The sequence below is a fragment of the Vicugna pacos genome, chromosome 35 (assembly GCF_048564905.1).
Source record: "Vicugna pacos chromosome 35, VicPac4, whole genome shotgun sequence".
In the NCBI taxonomy this organism is placed as follows: Eukaryota; Metazoa; Chordata; class Mammalia; order Artiodactyla; family Camelidae; genus Vicugna; species Vicugna pacos.
Window position 1 is genome coordinate 17,028,219 of NC_133021.1, and position 24,854 is coordinate 17,053,072.

A 24,854-nucleotide genomic window follows, 5' to 3' on the forward strand; every position below is an offset into this window, starting at 1 on the left:
AAAGATGGCAACACAGAGAAGACACAGATGGTGAAATCACAGGACAAAGACTGTAAGCCAGCTGCTGCAGAAGTGCTCCAAGAAGTAAGGGCGAGCACTCTTGGAAAATGTGGAAAGATCGACGGTCTCAGCAAGCTCGCGTCAGCAAATAGAAGGTACAAGTAAGAACCAAAAGGAAACTTAAGAACTAAAAGTATAGTAACAATTTTTTTTTAAACTCACTGAATGGCCTCAATAACAAAATGGAGGTGAAAGAAGAAAGATAAGTGAACTTGATGACAGATCAAGGGAAAGTACCCAATCTGAACAACAGAGAGAAAAGTGACTGAAAAATAGAGTCTCGAGATGTGTGGGATAATTGTAAAATTTCTTTCATGTCACTGTAATGCCTAAAAACTCCCCAAATTTTAACAAAAGACGCAACAGATTTAAGAGGTTAACTGAATCTCAAGCAGGGTAAAGCCCCCAACATCCAGATCCAGACCATCAAACTCTGAAAACTAAAATTAAAAAAACACCTGAAAGGACCCAGAGAAAATGATACATAACTATAAAGAAAGAATGATTTAAAAGACAAAAAATTTGTCATTAGAAATCAAGGATTCCATGAAATAATGCCATCTGTGCAACATGAATGGACCTGGAGATTATCATACTAAGTGAAATAAGTCAGACAAAGAAATACCGTGTGACAGCATTTATATGTGGAACCTAAAATATGATACAAATGAACTTATTGACAAAACAGAAAGAAATTCAGACATAGAAAACAAACTATGGTCACCAAAGGGGAAAGTGGAAGAGGGATAAATTAGGAGTTTGGGATTAGCAGATACAAACTACTATCCATAAAAGAGACAAACAACAAGGTCCTACTGTAGGGCACAGGGAACTACATTCAGTATCTTGCAATAACCCACAATGAAAAAGAATGTGTGTGTGTGTGTGTGTGTGTATATAAAACAATCACTATGTTATACCTCAGAAACTAATACATTATAAATTAACTATACTTCAATTAAAGAATGTTAAAAAAAATCACAGAATCTCTTGGGTAGCTGTGAAGATTAAATCAACACAGCAGATGCCTAGTTCTGTGCCAGCACAGCGTAAGTGCCATGGAGCTGCGCACTGTTTTCCTTAAAGCAGTCCTGTGAGGGGAATATCTCTAACACACAAAAATCTGAAAAGTTTGAAATGGACCATTTCCTCAAAAACTAGAAACTACTACAAGTCATCCAAGATGAAATGGTTAACCTGAATATTCCTTTCACTGTTTTAAAAATTAAATCTGTAGTTTAACACTTTCCCCGAAACAAAACAAAATTCCAGGCCCAGATGGTTTCACTCACAAATTTTAACAGGCATTTAATAAAAAGCAGTAAATTTAAATAATATTTTCAAGAAAACAAGAGAAGGAATGCTTTCCAATTAATTTTATGAGGTCCGCATCACCCCAATACCAAAACCATGAAACAGTAACACACACACACACACACACACACACAAAAGAAAATTATAGGCCAATATCTCTCATGAACATTGGCACAAAAGTCTTCATCCAAAAATCACCAAGTCAAACTCAGCAATACATGAAAACACAATGACTAATGGGGGCTTTCCAGGGAATCCAAGGCTGGTTCAATATTTGAAAGTCCGTTAATGTGTTCCACTGTGTCAACAGGCGAAAGAAGCAAAACCACATGATCGTATCAACTGATGCAGAAAAAGGATTTGAAAAAATCTGACATCTATTCATGATGAAAACTCACCAAATTATGAAGAGAAATGTACTCAGTTTGATAAAGAGCATCTATGACAAACCTGCAGTTAACATTACACTTGAAGGTAAAAGACGCAATACTTCCCTCCAAGGTGGGAAAGGAGAATGTCCACTGTCACCACTCCTGACATCTTTTACAAGTTAATAGAAAGAAATAAAAGGTATATAGATTAGAAAGGAAGAAATAAGACTGCCCCAATTTGAAGAGAAGATTGTCTACATAAAAATCGCAAGGAATCTACGAAGAATTTCTAGAACTACCAAATATGCAGGTTACAAGGTCAAATACAAGAATAAGTCATATCACTTGGTACACAACAGCGATGAACAAATGGAAATTTAATTAAAAGCAAAACATTCACAATAGCATCTTCCTTCAAAAGTGAAAGACACATGTGTAAGTCTCTCAAACCATGTTAATGACCTGTATTTTGAAACTATGAAACACTGATGCAAGAACTCAGAGAAGACCTATGCAAGATAAAAAAAACTGACATACAAAATCAGTTACATTTCTATACACTAAAAATGAACTACTTCAAAGAGAAATAAAGACAACAATCTCATTTACAATAGCATCAAAAATAATAAAATACTGGGAATAAATTTAACCAAGGAGGTAAAAGATCTGTACACTAAAAACTGTAAAACAATAATGAAAGAAACTGAAGAAGACACAAATAAATGGAAAGATGTGTTGTGTTCATCAACTGGTATAATTAGTATTATTAAAATGTCCATACTACCCAGAACTATCTGTTGATTCAATGCAATGCCACTCAAAATTCCAATGGCATTTTTTTTTACAGAAATAGAAAAAAAATCCCCCAAATTCTATGGAATCACAAAAGACTCTGAATAGCCAAAACAATCTTGAGAAATAAAAACAAGGCTAGAGGCATCACACTTCCTGATTGCAAACTATACTACAAAACTACAGCAATAAAAACAGTATGGTACTGGCATAGAAAAAGATACAAAGACTAATGGAAAAGAATTAAGAGTGCAGGAATAAACCCATGTGTATACAGTCAACTAATACGTCACAAGGGAGCCAAGAATGCTCAACAGGCAAGAGATAGTCTCGTCAATAAATGGTGTTGGGAAAACTGGATAATCACATGCAAAAGAATGAAAGTGGACTCCTTTCTTATATCGTTCTCAAAAATTAACTTGAAAGATATTAAAAACTGGAATGTGAGACATAAATCCATAAAACTTTTGAAGAAAACCTAGGAGAAAAACTCCTTGACTTTGGTCTTGGGAATGATTTTCTAAAATCATTGTGCTGACACTGAAGCACAAGCATCAACGTATAAAGAGAAGAGCAGGAAGGAATACGTCAAGCTGGAAAGCTCCGCAAAGCAAAACAAATGATCAACAAAAGGAAAAGGCAGCCTGTGGGATGGGAGAAAACATATCTGAGAAGGGGTTAATATTCAAAATATACAAGCAACTTACACAACTTGATAGCAGAAAATACAAATAATCTGATTTAAAACTGGGCAAAGGACCTGAATAGACATTTTTTTCAAATAAGAGATACAAACGGCCAGCAGGTCTATGAAAAGGTGTTCAATCTCACTTATCTTCAGGGAAATGCAAATCAAAACCACAATGAGATACCAGCTCACACCTGTTGGGCTGTCCTCAAAAAGACAAGTGCTAACAACTGGGTGAAGATGTGGAGAAAAGGGAGCCCTCGTGCACTGCTGGGAATGTAAAGTGGTGCAGCCACTATGGAAAACATTACAGAGGTTCCTTAAAAAAATAAAAACTAAAACTAGAACTACTATATGATCCAGGAATCTACTTCTGTGTATTTATCTGAAGGAAAAGAAGTTACCATCTCAAGAAATACTTGCACTCCCATGTTCACTGAAGCATTATTTACAATAGCCAAGACATGCAAACAAAGTAGACGTCAATGGATGAATAACAAAAATGTGGTATGCATACACACGCACACACACACGATGAAATGCTGTTCAGCTACAAAAAAGAAACACATCTTGCCATCTGCACCAACATGGATGAAACCTGAGGGCATTGTGCTAACTGAAATAAGTCAGACAGAGAAGGACAAATACTGCATGATCTCACTTACGTGCAGAATCTTACAGAACTTAACTGACAGAAACAGAATGTAGACTGGTGGTTGCCAGGGGCTGGGGAAATGGGTGAAGGTGGTCAAAGGGTACAAGCTCCCAGGTATAAGATGCCTAAGTTCTGGGAACGTAATGTACGGCGTGATGAATGTAGTTAACAATACTGTATTAGAGATGGAAAGTCCTGAGGGAGGAGATCTTAAATGTTCTCACCACATCCACTAAGGGTAACCATGTGAGATAATTAACAGACGTGTTAAATTAACCTTATTACGGTAATCATTTCATAATATAAACATGTATCAAATCATACTGTACATCTTAAACAGTGTTATACAGCAACTAGATCTCAATAAAGCTGGACAAAAGTAAAGATGAGGACGCCTCAACAGAATAAAGGCGTTAGTTCTCCCCAAATTGATCTGTAGATTTAACACAATTTAAACATGCAAGCAGGATTTCTTTATATAGGTAAGATTATTCTAAAATTACATGGAAAGGCAAAGAACTGTAATAGTCAAAACAATTTTTAAAAAGAAAGTTAAAGGTGGAGGAATAGCAGTGCCTAATTTTAAGACCCAGGATAAAGTTATAGGACTCAAGATGATGTGGCATCCAGAGGTCAGCTGGCAGAGGGTTAGACACAGATCAGCAGAACAGAGTCCAGAAACAGACCCCGCCGCATGGACGCTGAGTTCTGACAAAAGTGCAAATGTGATTCAGTAGAGAAAGGATGGAATTTTCAAAAAACAGTATCGGAAAAAATGGACATCCATATCCAAAAAAACGAACCTCCCCCAACCTTGTATCTTATAAAAAATTAACTGAAATGCATCACAGATCTGATGAAAAAGTGAAGGACACAAAGGAGAAAATTCCTGCGATCTGGGGTTAAGCAGCGAGTTCTTGGACAGGACACCAAAAACATGACCCACGAAAGGAAAAGCCTGAGTGAAATCGGAACCTCTCACTGGGTGAGAGGCTGAATGAACCGACGAGCTACAGGCTGGGAGAAAACACTTACTACAACTACAGGAACACTCAAAACTCACTGCGACAGAAGACTGTTTATAAAATGCACAGAAGGCGAGAGCAGACACTTCCCTGGAGAGGGTATCCAGGTGGCAACGAGCACATGAAAAGGTGTTCAGCTTCACCAGCCATAGGAAAAGCACACGAAAATGACGCCTCCTACAATCACACACCGAATGAATGGCTCAACTAAAAAGTAACCGATAAAATCAAACTGTGGTGAGGGTGTGGAGAAACCGGCCCTTTTGAGCTTGACTGGCGGGATGCTACAGCCACTCTGGAAGACAGTGTGGCATTTTCTTAAAACATTAAACATACACTTGGCGTATTACTCAACAATACCACTCTAGTTACCCGAGAGAACTGGACACTGTTCACAAACGCAAAGGTACTCTAATGTTTACAGCAGCTTTACTGATAATCTCCACAAACTGGAAACAACCCAGAGTCCTCCAGCAGGCGAACAGCATGTCCACACAACGGACGACAACGCATTGTAAAGAGCGAGGTACTGGTACCTGCGACAGCGTGAGTCAATCCACGTGACTCTCAAACAAAACCACAGTGACAGAGAAGAGGTCATGGTTGCCAGTATTGGTGGCAGGAGGGAGGTATTCCTAAAAGGGGTACTGGGAGGAGTCCTGGGTGATGGAACTGTCCCGTGAGGGCCTGGGTCCTACAGCCAAAAACAACTGATTTTGCCAACTCCCAAATGAGCAAGGAAACAGATCAGCGCCTAGAATCTCCAGAAAGAAATCCAGCTGTGTCAACGCTTAGATTTCAGTCCAGTGAGATCTGAGATGGACGTATGACCTCGTGCTGTAAAATCATAAGTTTGTGTTGTTTAAGCCACTGAATGTTCTGGTAATTTGTTATGGCAGCAACAGAACTTTAAATAATTGTGGAGCAAGGAGAAGAATGAGGGTAACAGCTCTCTGCTGGCTAGCCAAGAAGGCGGCTGCTGTGCAGAGGTCAATGTCAGACACTATGAATTCGAAAACCACGAACCACCTAGTAATCACTAGATCTCAGCCTTGCTGGAGGCCATGGGGGATCCCAAAGGAGCACATGACGTGGTAACTGCTCTTAAGAAGTTTATCAGGAACATGTAACTTGTCTATGAAAACAGGAATTTGAGCCTTTAAACTTAAAAAAATAAGACATGAAATATAAACAGAAACATAAAACAGAAATATAAACAGATATATAAAGGAAATATAAAACATAAAATATAGAAATTTAAAATAAAATTAAAATTTGGAGGTCATAAGTCAATTAGAAAGGGGAGTGTGCACCTGAGAAGGTTCAGCGCTTACAGGAGCACCACGAAAGGGACCTGGATGGACGGAGGCTGGTGCTCTGAAGGGACTTCCTCCTACTGCTCTGAGCCTGTGCATCGTGTGACGGTGTTATAGTCCACATGTGCATAAATATGTGTACATATTTCTTCTTTTCGAAGTTGAATAATAAGTTTATTGCTCAGAGTATACTGTGTTTACAGTATTTAAATTTCACTTGGGGTTTTAAATGGTTCAAAGTGGGTTTTTTAAATTTTATTTTGTATTGGAGTTGATTTACAATGTTAGTTTCAGGTGTACAGCAAAGTGACTCAGTTATACATACAGAAACACACATATTTTCAGATACTTTTCTACTATCGCTTATAACAAGAAGTTGAATATAGTTCCCTGTGCTTCACAGTAGCTCCTTCTTAGTTATCTATTTTATATATAGTTGTGAGTGTCTGTTATCAATGTGTATATATATGTATATTTCTGTTGGATCTGCAAGTTTAAGAAAATAGCACGCTTTTCAGTCAAACAGATTTGGGTTTAAATCTTGGCTTTTCATATTTAATGTGTCATCTTAACAAGATACTTAACCTTTCTGAGGCTCAGTTTCCTTATTTGTAAAATGCAGCTGACACCAATCTCACAAATAACATTTGGGAGAGCCGTCAAGCACCCGGTCTGCGCAGGTGCGCTCATGCAGCGTTATTTCTCTTTTCTGATATGTGAAAGTTAGAATTGCAACTGAACGTTTATTTGTTGTGTCAGCCTACCAGTCCTCCGGTTTTTCAGAAAAGAGGGGTATCTCTCAAAACCCAAACTAGACCTGAATAGAGAAGCCTGGATGAAAGGCAGAATAAGCCTCACTCGTCCTTGCCCCCAAGTTCCAGGCATGGAGACCTGCTCTGAATGAGGCCCCTGCAGGGCGGAGCAGAGCACGGGGGCCATTAAGACCCTGCCTGTGTCTTCTGGGGACGGCAACCGCTCTGGTGGCCAGGAGGAGGCAGGGGCAAGGCCGGGGACCGAGCAGAGACCTGACAGCATGTGCACTTTGTAAGCTGGATTATTATTATGTTTCAATATTCCTCCTTTTGTTCTAGTATTGTTTATTAAGAAAAATATTTCTGAAAACTCTTCTTTTTAGATATACTAATGAAACCCCAAGAAAAAGGGGGTTTTGCTTTATTTTGATCAGGATTAAAAAAACTTTTTAATTTAAAATAATTTTAGGCTTCTGGCAAAGTCGAAAAAACAGTACTGAGTTCCTGCATACCTTTCAACCAGCTTCCCTTAATGAGAACGTCTTACACAATCACCACATATTATGAACCCACTATATTAACATTAATACCATACTATCAACTAACGTACAGATCTTAGTTCACTTTTGCCAGTTTTCCCACTAATGTCCTTTTTTTTTCTGGTTCAGAAATCAATTCTGGATCCCACAGTGCATTCAGTTGTCGTCTTTCCACAGGCTCCTCACAGGTTGACAATCCAATCAGTCTTGACAAGCTGCTTTAGTCTTTGATTTCATGACCTTGACATTGACAGCTCTGAAGAGTACTGGTCACTTACTTGGCAGGATGCCCTCCACTTGATTTCTCTGATGGTTTCTAATGATCGGATTGAAGAAATCCATTTTGAGCAAAAATCCTACTGAAGCGCTGTGCCTTTGCTAGCGTACCTCACTGTGGACATGATGTCACGTGTCTTCTGATCACTGGGGACATTAACCTCGATCATCCGGTGGAGATGGTGTGGCATCTTTCAAGTTTCTTCATACAGGTTTTTATGCCTTTCTTGATAATCATCTGGTGGGGAAATACTTTGAGATTATGCAAATATCCTTTTTTCTAATTTACTTTTACCCACTAATTTTAGCATCCGTTGATGGTTCTTGCCTGCAACAATGATTACCAAGGTGTTTGCTTAATGGTGATTTTCCATTTCCTTAATTACTTCTTAATTTATAACTGGAATTGTATTGTAAGGAGGAGCCTTCCCTTCTCCTCCATGTATTTAAGTATTTATATCAATATGGATGCAGGGATATTTATTTTATTTTATAGATTATAATCCAATACTGTCATTATTTACTTTGCTGCTAGAACTGTTCCAGATTCGGCCATGGGGAGCATCTTCAAGTTAGCTCTTGCATCCTGATGTGCCTTCATAAATTTTATTAGCACTTTCTTACTTATGTTCCAGGCTTATCTTTTCCTTCCCTCAGTTCTAGGATCAGTCATTTATGCCAGGATTCATTCTACCAGGGACCGGTGTCGGAAGCCCAGGTCTGGGCACTACATTTACTCATTGCTGCTGCTTGTCTTTGCTTCCAAGCCTTCTCAGCGGACAGAGCCAGGGAACACACGTACGTACACTAACACCTCTGTGTACCCATGTATATGTTTGTATCTATCTTTATAGATATTAGAAACCATGAGTTCATACTGACTCCTCTGATTCCAATCCAACACCATAGGGTTTATTTGAGCCTTCTTTCTTTTCCTTGTTTGTAACTTCTTTCTGACAGTGAGAAATCTGGGTCCCTTTATCCTAACGTATTTCCTTATTTGTTCAGTTCCAGTCTACACTATGTGCATAAAATAGTTTTAAAATAACCCATACCTCTGTGAGAAACATCTTTTAACGAGAGGGAAAGTGGGGACAGGGAGGCGGGTGTGGCACTTTTCTGGGTACACCTTTTCTACAGTTTGCCTGTACAACCATGACAAGGTTCCCATACACACACGCACACAAAATAATTTAAACCACTCAGCAGACAGGGAAAAAATGAAACACAGACATGAACAGAGGAACCTAACTGGACTGTAAATCAATTATGTAACACATGAAGTGGGTAGGGAAGACAGGAAATAATCTAAGTAACTTTGGAAAACAGTATTTCGGACACATGTGAGGCTGATGACAGAAGAACCTCCGCTCCGTGCTTAGGCAGCACGCTTGTCCGGCTGGGACTTCAAAGAGGGCAGAGCGTGCAGGGGGCTCAGCAGTGGGGAGGCCCAAAGCACCCCCTCAGTGCCGTCCCCGGGCTCATTTACAGCGCCTCCAACATCAGTGCTGCACATTCAGTGCGGAGTTGGGTCCCCTGACAAGCAGAGCTAGAAAGTCCTCAGGGGCCACCTGGCCTGGTCCTTTCCATTTACAGATGCAGAAGTGGCCCTCCAGGGGCACAAAGCACAGCGAGGACCAGCAGCCGCGCAGAGAGCCTTCTCTGCCTACCACACCGCCTTTGGTTGAAAATGGTTCCAAAGGGGCGGTGAAGCTGAATCTTGAGAGACGAGCACCACCTGGCTCAGTGCTGAGTCGCACAGTGACTGACGTGCTCCAAGCACGGATTACTTTAGCCTTTCATTGTAACCCATATTCAAGAAAGCCTTTTCGCTATGGACTGTAAGATTAGGATTTTCACTGTTTTGATTTTAAAGACATTTTCATTGACTCGGCATTTGTGTAAACATGTAAATTTCTACACCATTTACAGAACCTCATGTCAGAAAAATAGTTAAGTCACTGTCACTGGGATCATTTTTTAAACCCAGTTATTTGAAAGTGTTAAGCCAACATATTAAATAATACTGTATACTATTAGATTACTTTCATATCCTTTTTTAAAGCTAAAAGTATGAGAAGCCTATAAAACAGGTGTCTCAAAAGTAGGAGCGTATTTATTTAAAAACGTTTAACTGACACCAGCAGGAGTTTCTGCCTGAACCACAAGAAGCTCCTGTACGAGAGGCATGATGAGCTGGAACTCTGCCAAGCTGCGCTCTCCTCCCAACAAAGAAAATGTGCAGTGGGTGGTATTTTAAGACAATAGGACTTAATCTAGAAATGCTGTTTATTTTTTGAAGGGAACGTGTCCTGCTGTATTTAATCTGTGGTTAGAACATTGCTGCTTCTGTATAATCCTTCTGAGAACTTGCTCCTAACTTGAGATTTCATTCACAGACAAGGACAGAGTTTTTAAAGGTACTTATTCCGGAATCGACATTTCGCTAACACATATGTTCTCCCGCGTCCCCAGACCCCCGTTTGCACTCTGCCGCAGACGCGTACCAGCGTCCCGTGCTGGTCTCTGGCACAGCGAAATGTCACCGACTGCCTTTCCTCTTTACTGTTTCCCCCTTTTCTTAAAAGCCTTTAAAGTAACTAATTGGCATAGATGATGTGGTTCCTGTAGCTTTCCCCCCTGGTTTTTGTTTTTGTTTTTTCACACTGGGCAGTAGTTTACCAACCGGATGCACAAAAATAATACGAACAAAAGAGGGGCAGTGGAGGCGGGTCTGAGGACAGAACAGCCCCCGAAGTGACTGTGACTGTGGCGGCGGTGGCGCCCCGCCAAGGAGGCTGCCTGGTGCCCAGGGGCAGGCTCCTCCCGCCATAACTCAGGTTTTCTGTTTCTGCTCCAGGATCAGGTTGGCTTGGTCAACCATGTCCAATGTGACAAGTAGTTTTTCAAATTCAGCCACAAGGACCATCTCGAGGAGCCATAAAACAATCCAAGGAGAGAAGGGCTCTGGATATGAAGCCCCATTACCTAAACTTCCACTGGAATGCATGATTAAGGGCCGCTTAGTGGTAACCAACTGAATGAACCATTAAAAGTCACTAATCTTGACATTCGCAAGTGTAATTTACTGAGGAGTCGAAATCAGTACTCCAGCAAGAAACCCTGGTTACCCTGCCGCTGTGGGCAGCGTGGCCAATCTGCTGTGCGCATTTTCAGACTAAATTTTAAACTCTAGCAATGGTAAAGGATACCTCTAAGTGTGGAACGCCAGAATTATCTCGATTTGTGGTTTTCAGTGACTGATACTGGTTTTTCACTTTGGTCAAAACTGTTTACCAGAGAAGCAGTTTTGTGTTTACTGGTTTGTTCTACTTGGTCAGGCAAGATTGTGTTGGACATGGTGTGACACACTTAAACCGTATTTATTTAGGTGAGGTAAAGCCTAGAATTAGCACTTCATGTAGGTTTAGAAATGTCATTTATTTAGAGAGGAATGTATCTTCAAATTGAGGGTTTTTCTTTAAAGGAGTTTTATGTAGCCTTCAGTGTCTCTGTAACACCCATTGTCTCAAAGAAGGCATGCTGAGCAGTAGTGGCTGAAATGATGACAGCTGTGCTAAGGGAGGAATTACTGTGTAATTCTAAACACCCTATGACTTGGGTACCAAATCTACCATAAGATTTGGTCAAATATAACCTGAGGTATAGCCTGCACACATTATGAATTAGAAAGTGCTGCCATTGACTACATGTCATTAATGTCATCCACCCACACGAGTATCTTTGGCTTTATCATCCGACATAATTGAGAAGAGTCCAGGAGTCCATTCTGTCACGTGTACCCGTATTTCCATTCTTTCCGCAGTGCTTTCTTCCTTCCTGATGTTCCAAGATTTCTTTTTATCATTTCCTCTCTGTTTCAAGAACTGCTTTTAATCATTCATTTCAGTAGCTTTGCTCGGGACAAACTCTTAGTGTTCCTTCATTTGAAAGGGTCCTTATTTCTTCTTCATCCTTGAAGGACCTCTTCTCTGGATAAAGAATTCCCGGATGACAACTCTACCTTTTGGTATTTGAAAAGGGTCCTGTTTCTGGCTGGCCTCCATGGTTTCCCACGAGAAATGCCTGTCATTAATTGTTTTCCCCTAACGGTAAAGGCACCTCCCCCTGTGTTCGGGGTTCTTTAGCTTTTTGGAGTTTGCCTATGATCTTCTCTTTCAAGAAGCAGAAGAGACTCAAAACCCAGGACAGATAAATCACTGTACAAAATCCTTAGTCTCCTGGCTCATACAGAATTATGTTCAGAAAATATGAAAGTCTTTGCAAATGAATCACTGACCTGGTTATGACCTTTGAGGAACAGAGGATATTAGGACAGATGGACAAATGTCATTCAATTTGCATATTCTACATTTCTTTTGTAAAGTACAGATCAGAGATATTTAACTTGTATCCCGAGAATGTTTTCCAGAATAGATTATAAAGGTACTGTGTGTGTCTGCACTTGAAAAACAAAAAGAAACACTGGCACCAGCATTCAGGATGGGTTCAATGAACAAAAGTCACATTAACTGGCCTCATCTCATTTCCATCTTTACAGTATTATAAGGAGACACGAACTCCTACAATACTGATTTTTGAAGACACAAATGGATTAAAAAAATGGTTGAATAAATCTAATCAAAAGTGGTGGTTTACAGAAAAGTGACAATAGAAGAAAGCCAACGTCATGTCACTAGGTCTGTCGCTGGCTGCACTCATCACATTTCTGGATGACAGAGGGAAACAGATGTGACAAAGACCAGCATCAGACTCAAAACCAACAAGATGAGGAGTCGTAAGTGCCTCATAATTAGACACCCTCTAAACCTAACTATGAAACGGAAGAAACCATGGAATCATCTCAGGCTCCTCTTTCTTTCACAGTCCTGATCTAAGCCATCAATAAATCCTATTGACCCTACTGTCAGAATATCACCAAAACCTGGTACCTTCTCACCACCTTTACTCCTACTACCTGGGTCCAAGCCGCCACCCTAGATGAACGCAATAACCTCCTCACTGGTCTTTCTGTCCCTACCCTTGACCCCTAGGGCTTATTCTCGATGCAGCAGCCACAGCGCTCCTTGTAAAATGGAAATCAAACTACACCACTTCTCTGCTCATATTCTTCCGGTGTCTCCTCACTGCAGCAAGAGTAAAGTGTTTCCAACAGCTTCGAAGATCTCAGCGCCCTGCCGTTCTGTTACCTCTCTGGGTTCATTTCCATTCAGCTCACCCGCCCTCCCTCTGCTCACGAGCCTCCTGGCTGTTCATCAGATGCCAGGTTACAAATCCCGGGGGAATGTCCTGGGGTTTTCACATGCCCCCAACTGGAAGGGAGCAGGAGGGGACTTTCCCACCCAAATCCCACACCGTCAGTCTAGTTGTGAGAAAAGCAGCAGACGAACCCCAACCCAGGGGTGATGCACAAGCCCCTGACCTCCTTACACTGTCAAGGTCACGAGTAACAATGGAAGATGAGAAACTCAGACCAGAGGAGACTAAGGAGACAAAACCAAACGCAGTGTGGTCCCTGCACTGGATCCTGGAACAGCAAGACCACGTGAATGGAAACACCAGTGAGCTCCAAATGAAGTCTGGAGTTTAGGGGAAAAAATGGAGTCTCTGAGTCCATGAACATGATGTATTTCTCCATTTACTGAGGTATTTGCTAATGCCTCCAATAAGGCTTTCTAATTTTTTATGTGGTCTTCCACATCTATTTTCATTTTTTAACTCTTACTGATTAAAGATGACTTTAAATTCAGTGTATTGTTTGCATTCAGCAAATCTGTCAAATTTTCTTATTAGTACTAACACTTTATCTGTAAATTCTTTTTTACGTAGACAACTGTACCGTTTGTAAATAGCGAGACTTTTGCTTTTCCTTTGTAATTGCTACCTTTATTGATCTGTTTTGTCTTACTGCCCCGGGTAGCACCTCCGGTAAAAGGCTGATGAGAGTGGTGAGTGTGGACATCCTGACCTTGTTTCTGATCACAGAGGAACAAACGTCACAATGTTTTCAACACTTGGTCATTAGGCCGATGTCTGTGGTAGACTACACACAGACACTAACAGACCAAGGAAGGACGCACTTTGTTAGTTTTTATGCTATCTGTTCACAGGTACTGAACATGTTTTCTGTGTGTCTGTTGAGGTGAATTTTGAGTGTTCTCCTTATGTTAAAGGGGTATTTTAGAATTGTTTTAAATGTTATTCTGACCTTGCATTTCTTGTGTGAACATACATATATACTGTATAGCCGATACTTTGTTTGGGTTTTCTGTGTCTGTGTTCTGAGCAAGTCTGTGATTTTCCGTTCTTACACTTCCTTGGTTTGGTATCAAGATTTTGGTAGCCTCATCTAAAGAGTTAGGGACTCTCTTCTCTTATACTAGTCTTCGGAAGAGCTGTCTAAAATTTTAATTGCTAGCACCTTGAATGCTTAGAACAATTTACCAGAGATGCCACCTGAGCTAAAGTTCTTCGTAAAAGAGTAAGAAAATTTACATATATACATATATATGCATATATAGATTTATACATACATGGATACATACATACATACAGAAAAATGTACTGTTTTTACTTTGGGTGTAGAGTTCTATGAATTTTAGCACATGTATAGATTCATGTAACTACCACCCAAATCTGGACTGGAACAGTCCCCTTCTCCCCCAGACCCCAGCGCTGTCCCTTTATAGTCACTCCCTCCCACTTTCACCCCTGGCAACCACTGATTTGCTACCCAGCACAGTCTGTCTTTCTGAAGACACAGTGTCTGTGGAATCAGGCAGTGCACACCCTTTTGAGACTGGCTTCTTTCATTCAGCGCAGAACCTTTGAGACTCGCCAAGTTGCTGCTTGCATCGGTAGTCTGTTCCTTCTTATCACTGAGTGGCTGTCCGTTGCACGGGGTCCTGTGGTTTCCCTACCTTTCCACTTGCTGAAGGATGTAGGGTTGTTTCCAATTTGGGGAAATTATGAATAGAGCTTCTAAAATCAGTGTACAAGCTTTTGTGTGAACCTAAGCTTTCATTTTCTTAGGGAAAACACCCAGGAGCGGGGCTGCTGCATCACGTGGTAAGCATGTATTTAGCTTTCTACTGAACTGCTAGACTTTGCAGAGCACACAGTATCTGCAGACCCACGAACAATATGTAAGTATCTCAGTTGCTCCGTATCTTCGCCGCTCTTTGTGGAAATATTTTTAACCACCAATTCAGTTTCTTTAGAGGATATAAAACTATCCACGTTTTCCAACTCTTCCTGAGTCACTTTTGGCTAAGAGATTCTAACATCCTGTCCCACATTTTCAAATTTATTGGGCTACAGCCATTTACAACATCCCCTGTTTCCTTGTCAGTGTCTGTGGTATCTGTAGTTATGTCTCCTTGTTCATTCTTGAGTTTAGCTATTTGTGCTTTCTTTTCTTGATCGATCTTATCAAAGGCTGGCTCATATTAACGTTTCTAGAGAATAAAGTTTTGCTTGTGTTGATTTTTTTGTATTGTAGGTTTATTTTCAGTTTTACATTACAGGGGACCCTCGAACAACACAGGTCTGAACTGTGCAGGTCCACTTACACGCAGGTATTTTTCAACAGTATTGCCACAATACTAAGCTACTGGCGGCTGACTGACTCCATGAATACAGAACTGCACGGAGGGAGGAAGAGCGGGTTGGGGGCGTCTCTTACACAGAGAGATGATGCCCCGACCCCCTGACATTGTTCAAGAATTAACTGTACTTGCTGCTGCTGCTTCTTTTCCTTTTTCCTTTCAAACAACTCAGTTTACGGTTCTTTTTCTAAGTTCTTGATATAGATGCTAGTTTATTAACATTTAGCTAGAACCTTTCCTAAGATACATACTATGTGTTAGAATTTTAGGACATAATCTATTTATCTTATCACTGTACAGCTTAATTGCTCTGTGTTCACAGAACATGCTGGGTATGGTTCTGTCCTTTGAACTTTGTTGAGATTTGCTTTATGACCCTGTATGTGTTCAGTTTTTATAAATATCCCAAATAGCTTGAAACAATATTTATTTTGCAATTACTAAGTACACTGTCTATATATCTTTTGAAACCTTCTACATCCTCACTGGTTTTGTGTGATTATTTTCTCGATGACTGACCGAGGTGTGTTAAATCTCCAACAATGACTATAATCTTTTTTTTTCCCTCTTTGTAGAGTGCCTGTTTTTCCTTCAGATATTTTTGAGGCCTTGTTATTGGGTACAAACACATTTAAAATAATCTCATTGGTGAGTTTCATCTTTCATCATTATAAAATGATCCTATGATCTATAACAATGCTTTCAGCCTTACAGTTAACATCATCTGAAATAAATTTAGCTACACCCACTTTTTGTTAGTATTTTCATGGGATATAGTTCCTGTTTCCTTCTCTTTATCACATACTTGCCATTTTTCTGTTCTTCTTTGTTTCTTCATGCCTAAAATAGATCCTTCAAGACTCCCTTTTAGTAAGGGTCCACTGATAACAAATTTTGTTTTCACTGTCTGAAACTTGCCTGAAATGGTCACCTCCTTTCTTGGAAGATACTTTTGCTAAGCACGGAAATCTGTGCTGACAGACATCTCTCACTATGTCTGGCTTCTACGGGCTTTACTGAGAATCCAGCTGTCAGTCCAGCTGCCACCCTCTCAAACGTAACCTGAATTTGGAGGGGGTTTACTTCTGGGAGTTTTCTTTTTGTCTTGGATGATCTTCAGTTTCACCATAAGTGACTGTGGGTAGATTTATTTATCCTTTTTGAGATTTTGTGAACTACTTGAATCTGTGATCTGGTATCCTTCATCAAAACTGAAAAATATCTCAGTGGTCATCTCTTCAAATACTGTTGCTTCCCAATTCTCTCTTCTCCTAGAATTAAGAGCAGAAGAATCTTCCACTCTGTCCTTCATGTCTCTTGTCAGATTTTTCATATTTTCTGTCTCTCTGAGTTGCACTTAGCATAAGTTTCCCCCTATATTTCAATTCATTAATTCCTTCTTCAACTCTTTTTCTTTACTATGTTAAACCCATCCTTTAAATTTGAATTTCTTTTTATTCTATTTTTTTCATTTTTATAAAGTTACATTTAGTTCTTAAAGTCCGCTGGTTCTATTTTATTCTACTCCAGCAGATAATTTCAAATGTGCCTATTTTTTCTTTATACATGACAGTCATTGTACAGTCGGTATTGGACAATTCTAGTAATTAAAGTCTTCATAGGGCAGAGTCTTCTAAGCTGTGCTCTGCTGACCTCTGAGGGCTCCTGTCTTCACTTAAGATTTTGTCCTGTTAATGTCTTACTATCTAGTTAGTTCTTTAAAGCTTTAAAGATTTCTTTAAGAATTTGGTATCATTAGTAGTTTTCAGTGAGAATAACCTACCCTAATGTACTTTCAGAGACAGAACCTCTTCGCTGATTTTTCATCTTTGTTTCTACCTCTAGCTATCTCATTCTCCTTATCACTACCTGGCCCTGCACCTCCCCACCACGCACCCCCCCCCCCCACCGCAACTTTCCAAACAAATCACTTCCTTCTTGCTTCTATATTAAGATTTTGGATCAATGACACCAACAGATCAATCTGGCTACAGACAAGAAATACATAAGAAATCCTTGTTCCCGAAAGTTCTGAGCTCAGTATTCCAGTTTAACAGTTTAGCAACCCTGCCATTAACCAGCTGTGATAATAAATAAGCAAGTTAACTTCTCTGGGTTCTACTTTCCAGAAACCTAGGAGTTATGTCAGCCTTTCTTTCTCAGTTACCTTCCACGCAGAATTGACCAAATTTTACCTCGTACATTTCTGTCAAATCTCCCTCTTTTATTCCCATCCCAAGGCCCACTTCTTTAGTTCAAAACTGCTCATCATTGTCTGAATTATTACAGCCTCTTTTGGAGGCCACTACCTCCTGCCTCTAGACTCCCCTCCCAGGATCCCTCTTCCATAGTGCCACCTGACTTATTTCTAAAGTGCGTATCATGGTGTTACTCTCACAGGGTAAAGTTCATGTTCCTTGACGAGGCACACAGTGCCCCTCACCGTCCTTCCCTTGTTGACCTCTCTGATCTCATTTTCTGCAAACCCCATTTGTTCAAGCCTCTGTGGTTTCATGCATGTTGCACCTTCTGCCAGAAGCACCTTCTACTGCCTCTCCTTTGCCTAATTAACCTCTACTGGTCCTTCCTAGCTCAAGGCCAGCACTGCTTCACTCGGAAGTTCCCCAAGGACCTCTCCCCGCGCAGGTGGAGGTGTTCCTCCTTCATGATTCCACATGACTCTAAATTTACACCTACATCAAACGATAATGAATTTGTGACTTATTTCTCTCTCTCGCTCATCCATCAACCTGTAAGGGCTTTTTATAGAGAGACGGTCTTATTCAAGGCTGCGCCTGCATTCTTGCAGTCTGCTGAGCGGACACACCAGCAGCGCTGTACAACCAGGGGGCTAACGGCATGATTTCTGAAGTCCGTGGCTAGCTATAAATCTGTCCCATGGTAGAAATCTTAACTCCTGTCACCCTGTGCCTACTACGTGGACTTTTATCTAAGCCTCCACACTTGGTCATCCGGACTCTGACCTGCGTGCTGACCCACTTCCCCCTGCTGTCTGCCTGGGTTCCAACACCCTGTTTAGATGATTTCCCTGAGTGTGAACTCTGGCTGGGTAGCTTCCCTCCGCCTGACCTGCAGTCTGGTCCCTCGACTGGCTCCTCTGTCTCTGCAGACGCCCCTGGGCCTGCTCCCCACCAGTAATTCCACAGCCTCTGCTTTCATCCACTGGTGCTCGATTCTGACAGGACAGGCTAAATAATTCGTCTATTAGGAAAGGTAGAAAAGAGAAACTCTGGAGCTGGAAGAAAAGACTCTAGTCCAATTTCTTCACCTGGCAGATGAGGAGGAAGGTTAGCCACGCAGTGCTTCCTCCCTGGAAGGGCTGCGGCGGTGGGTTCGGGGGGCAGGAGGAGGGGGAGCTCCTTGCTTTCACTGCTCCTCCCACTCAACCTGCTTTACTGTGTAAATTTAAAGCAAGTGAAAGTACTGAGAGATGGAGGAAGAGAGGGACAGGGATGCTCACAAACACTAAAAACACTCCCATGACTTGTCTGAGTTTGGGGTTTGTGCACACTGAATTATTTTATGATGATACTCTACCAAAATGTAAGTTGTGGGTTTCTAAGTAGATTCTTTGAGGTCATAATATGAAATTAAAGATAAGTTCAATTATGTCAACAGTATATACGCAGCCTGATTCTGGTTTTAAAAAACTACCAAAATTCAACATATTATATGCAAGTTACAGTCAAGGTAACTTTATAATCCTGTTTCTTAATCTACTTTCTGGTAAGTAGAAGGGTACCTTTCTTGATTAACAGACAAATAAGTTAATATAGTTCATTTCAAACTTTTCATCCAATGTATCATTTTTTTCAGTTAACAAATTTTTAGAAAGAACCCCGAGAATCGAATGTTCCAGGAAGAACTGAACTGACCGTCACCCTCCCAGCAGCTTGTGGTGCTCCCTTCTCGGCCACTGCTCCCGGGTACCACGGCCTGGTCTGCTGGCAGGTCGTCTTCCGCCGGGCCTCCTTCACAGTCCGCTGCATCGGCGACACTTTCTTCTTCCACGATGTGGAGTTTGTCTTCATCGTCTGAATCTGAATTTGTTTCTACCACAGTGTTATAATTTGTAACTGTAATACAAACAAGAAACAAATAATCAAAACCAGTGTAAAAATCCTTTGTCCATCTCAGTAAAAGGAAATTTTAACTTAAAACAGACTGCTTCAAAAGCATTTTATTAGGGACTGTCGTATGTAAACAGCGCAGAGCTTGCACTAGACACCAGGTGGACCAGAAGGCAAACAACAGTGGCGATGTTCACTGAGTATGCCCTGTGTGCACGCGTATTTTATACACAGTAACTTGTGTAACTCTTTCAACAACCTTTTAGAAACCCTATGAAGTAGAATTTTCATATCTACCATCTACTACCCCTGCTTTACAGAGGTGGAAACCAAGACACAGGGAAGGTAAGCACCCTGTTTGAGACCATCCACCTAGGAAGTGGCAGGGTGAGGACATGAACCCCCGGGGTCTGGCTCCATACTTTGTGCTCTTAACACCACAGCACATGCCTTGTCTGGTCGTGACGAGCTTACAGGACAGGACGCTGCTCATGCACAAGAGGGGCTTCAACTCTGTAAAGCATTATAATTTAAGAAACGAGTTCATTTCTCCAAATAAAACAGCAATGCATCATCAAGCTTAATGTAATAAAAGTATTTTCAAGTTGTCAATTAAGCCCATTCACCTCCTATTAATCTCACATTGAGCTTAGAAAGAACCAACTAATTTAACCAAATTTCTACATAATTAAGACATGAGTTAAGTAATGTTTATATGTAAATCTATCAATCTGAAAAAAAATTGAGATTCAGAAGTTTTCAAGTGGGCAATTTTCCATAGTTTAAATGAATTTCAATAAAATTTAACACTGGCATTATAAAGATATACAATTATTTTGAATGACTACAGCTCATAGAACCATGAGTAATAGTTGAGAATAAAATTCTCTAAAGCAAATGGTATAGTATGGTCAATATTTTTCCTTCAGAGACCTTGCAATAATCACTGTAATGGGATAAATTCTTTAGAGCCTCACTGGGTACGGTCACTGGAATACCTCTTTCCAGTGATTTGCAGGGGAATGCTGACATGGTCAGATGAGACGGAGAGGAAGGGAGAAGAAGGAAGCTTTGCTTGGTTTAGGTAACGCAGCAGTGATCAGTTACCCTTTCCACTTCTTCCTTAAATCTTCCAACCATTCTCGAAAGAAGATAATCACCCAAATTCTTACTTGATATGCATCCTAGTCCCCTCTCCCATCCACACACACACACATATGTACCCCCCCAAGAACACGTAAGAGTCATAGTCACAAGCACGGATGTGCACGTTAAGGCAAGAACTAATAACCAAGCCTCCAAAATTGCTGGCATCGACCTTGGGAAGACCCCTCTGTCCAGAAGAGAACCAGGGTGACCCTTCTGCCCATGTTAGGAATCCTTCAATATCTTGTGTTAGATGAATACATTTTCCCGAGTGTTTTGCCAAGAGCTAATCATTTTCTACTTTTAATATAAAAGGAATACATGTCATTGTAAAAAAAATTCAGACAATACAAAACATGTAAAATTAGTAAAAGCTCCCTCTCCCAATTTATCCTTCCTCAGCTGACTCAAGGTAACAATAACAGCAAATTTTATTTATTAATTTATGCACTAGGTAGGCCTGAGAGTAATCATTTTATATCCCTTACCCTATTTAACTGTAACAGAGACCTCATCTTATATACATGCATGTCTTGCATTTAATAAAAATCCTATATATAAATGTACGAGTGCACATTTAAATATGCACATACAGGATCACGTTATACTGTTCGGTCACTTAGCTTTTTGCCACTTAATAACATATCCCGGGAACGCTCCTAAGCGAGTATATGTGGAGCTTCCTCATTTTCCTCTGGATGGCTACAGCTTTTCCCTGTACAGACAGAACTTCACCAAGTATCTGTTGACAACGTTTAGTTTGTTCCCAGTGTCTAAGCATTGTCAACAACGTCATAATAAATTTTCTTGTATCTTTGGACATTCCTGAAATACATTTGTCACAGACATCAGTAGGGGCAGAATCACTGAGTCAAAGGAGGATTTATTAAGTAGACATGGAAACATGGGGAACCTCTCACGCTCCAGCCACACTCTGAGCAAAGTAAGTTGTGAAACTGTGTGTGGGGGTAACAGGAATGATTCTCAAAGGATGGTCTACAGTTGGAAAAGGGTATCCTGATGAGCCTTGAACTGAGAGTAAGATGCATATGTACGTGTGTGTGTGTGTGTGTATCTGAGTGAGGGATCTTACAGGCAAACGATGCACCACGCTCTTAACTTCCATTTTTACTTCCAATGGCTCCCTGTTAGTAGCCTACTAAATGACTTGCGAAAGCCATGTGAAGTTGGGACAGTATATGGAGTCTTTGATGTGCCACAAGCTAAAATTAGAACACAGCTAATATTTAGTGAGGACTCCTCGATTCTGTATTCCACTAGATCTGGTTTGGATAACGTAAGGTTTGGCTCACTGCAAAGCTCTCACTGAGCTTGGATGTGCACGGATAGTTGAAGCCTCTACGATTTTCTGAAGGGAGGTTTTACTGTTTCCTCAGTGTCTTGAGTTGGCCCTGGTTTTATATTCTGGCCTTTTAACAAAACGTACTGTATTTTAGCTTTATCATCATCAATTTTGTTAGTTGCAGGTTGTTTGGTTAACCCTAGATTGTATATTTAACACACGTACATTTAGTGTATGTTGGGCTTGAAAATTTTCAATAATTTCAATTATTAGGCTTTGAGACATACATGAATTATGGTTCGACTATTCACTTGCCTGCTTCCTCGTTCTCCCTGAGTGGTTTTACTTTCAGCTGCACATGCTTCATTCTGTCTGAGGCAGCTGCGGCCCAAAGTACTCTTTGGGACACCTGTCACTTGCTAGGACTCTAGCAAAACTCCTCCCTGTCCCCCAGTACAAGCTGCCATTGTGGCAGGGAAGATTGTAAGTCAAATACCCCAAACACAGAGATCCCCTGTGTTCCTGGATCTTTCCTTTTGTGGGTCTACAGAGCTAATTTCAAAAACAGAGCCCAGCATGGAAAGTGCAGAGAAGAACGCCGGACCTTCGTCAGTTCTAACAGCCAACAAGAATGTCAATTACCTCAACTGCCTGCCCATCTGCCTCCAGACCTCGGCACTGTTTAACCTTTGCCTAAAAATATAGGAAAATACAGTTTATCTAAAGAGAGTTATATTATTAACAGCGACAGGTGATCATCATCTCTTGTATCTGAGTTTTAATGAAAATAACAAAATTTCAGGAAAGAAAAGATAAAGGATTAGAAAAGGGAACTAGTTTTTTTAAATCTTTAAATATATCCTATAATACACAATATGAATTTAAGTTTCCATAGAAAATGGTAACATTTTCAGTGCAGACTGCAGGCAGGATGCCCTGACCTCTTGGTGTATCATCTGGTGACATTAACGCCTGATTCCTTGGTATCTACTGCACTGGGGGGCTGTGAGGCACTAATGACTTCAGGCGTCAGGCTGGATCGGTGTCCTGCAAGCAGTGAGGACACAGAAGTGTCTGCTGTGACCACCACCATCATCATTTCACTGAATCTTTACAACGGTTTCTAAGAAGTAGGTACTATTATCTCTCTTTCACAGACAAAAAAAAAAAAAAGCAGCTGAGTAATGGGTCTGAGGTCGTGTACTAAACAGTGGAGAGGAACTCAAGTCCCAGGCCACCTGATTCCACAACCCACATGCTTTTACTCCTATGCATAAGGCCTGCTGACTGAAAACTGTTGCACTAATGATAAATATTTTTAAAGTTGTATTTTTGTGTCTAGCTCTTCTGTCACTCTGTAATTCCACACTTAACAACTTACCACTAAAAACATTTTCAAATGATTAAAGAGTTTTAACCATCAGTCTCAAAATAATGTAACAAACAGTACACCACTGGGTAATACCATCGTTACAGTCAATGACATATTTTTGGACGTACAAAGGCGTTTTTCTTTCCAGAGCAGGAGGACTTCTACTTAATGACGTTCCACTCCTTCCCACCAACCCCCCAAACACACACTCATCTGCATGGCAGAAAAGGAAGCTAAAATCTCTCCCAGGAAAAGACAAGGCTGGTCCTTAAAAACTAGCAGACGACTTCTAACTGTTAGGCCGACTGTCAAAATTTAAGAAAGACCTAGAAAAACAGGTCCATTTTGAGTCACATTCTCCAGGTGACAGTTGGATTAAGCAGCAGAAGATCGGATGTGTGCTCACAGTATGCTGAGAACACAATTCAGGCATGAGAGCTGTGACACGTGCAGATAAAGGCGGAGACACTGAACAAGTATTTCCATTATTCCTGAACATCCCTGGGAAGAAGATAACATCACTGCACGTGTTGTTCTTAATCCTGAACAGAGTCCCTGGGACACTCACTGCCTTCCATACACACGTACAGAACCATCTGTTGAACTGAATGTGAGACCACAGTTTTTTTTTCTCAGTGAAGAAATAAGTCAGTTATTTAATGGTTATTGATAATTCAGGAAAATGAAGACAAAACTGCAGTGATAACCAGATTAAAGATTTATAAACTGACACATGAAATTGGAAGGCAGGGCCATCTGACAATTCGTAAAGTTAGAGAAAACTTCTGCAAATAGCGTCACCTCAGGAGGGAGGAGCTCCTGTTGTCCATAAATACTCTACCCAGTACATACTGGAAACGTCTGGTCATCTGGCTTTGACCTAATTTATAGGTACATGAACTTACTACCTACATATATTTCACTGCATAATAAAGTTATGATGTATAATATGCATATTTAACATAACATACAAGTAATCTAATAAATAATGTACAATGTGTATATCATCTAATTCTATTTAAGTCCTTTAAAAATAGGCATGATCATGATTTTAGAGTGCTCCAAGCACTATGAACGTGTGGGGTTTTAATCAGCACTAGTGGTTCTGCAAATCTGGGGTGAAGTTCTTTGAATACTTCTCTGGGTAAAATCTTTCTTAACCGAGGGTGCCTGATGAACAATGATCACAGCCTCTTTTTATGTTTTTAAAATAATCTGGAAAACATGATGAAAATCAGTGAAAGTCAATGATTCTGAAATCTACCCCTGCAGAGGGCTGGTGGTTTTCAGTGCCTCCTGACACCAGCTACCAACAGAACCACCACCGGCGGGCAGAGGTGGGGACAGCCAGGTGTCTTCCTTCCCCCCTTTCCTCATGCAAAGTCACTACGCAGTCCAGGGATTTGTCTTTGGTCTCTCAGTTCTTATTCTGGCCTTTCTCCACTCCCCATAGGTCCTCCATCTAAACGCCCCAGCGAGAGCCGTCCCAAATCACCTTCCCCTCCCTTTCCTGCCCCGTCAAGACT

At 40.7% G+C, this 24,854-nt stretch overlaps 1 protein-coding gene across 10 annotated transcripts in view; it reads right to left on the reverse strand.

Moving 5' to 3' along the window:
• ZEB1 (zinc finger E-box binding homeobox 1) overlaps positions 1-24,854 on the reverse strand; it is a 167,393-nt gene that overhangs the window by 31,880 nt on the left and 110,659 nt on the right. For all 10 annotated transcript variants that reach the window (XM_072955350.1, XM_072955349.1, XM_072955345.1 and 7 more), the window contains one exon: positions 19,313-19,513. Coding sequence is in view for 5 of the 10 variants with exons in the window: in XM_072955349.1 (XP_072811450.1) it covers positions 19,313-19,513 (201 nt within the window). In the remaining 5 variants the exon portion in view is untranslated. The remainder of the gene's footprint in view (positions 1-19,312; positions 19,514-24,854) is intronic.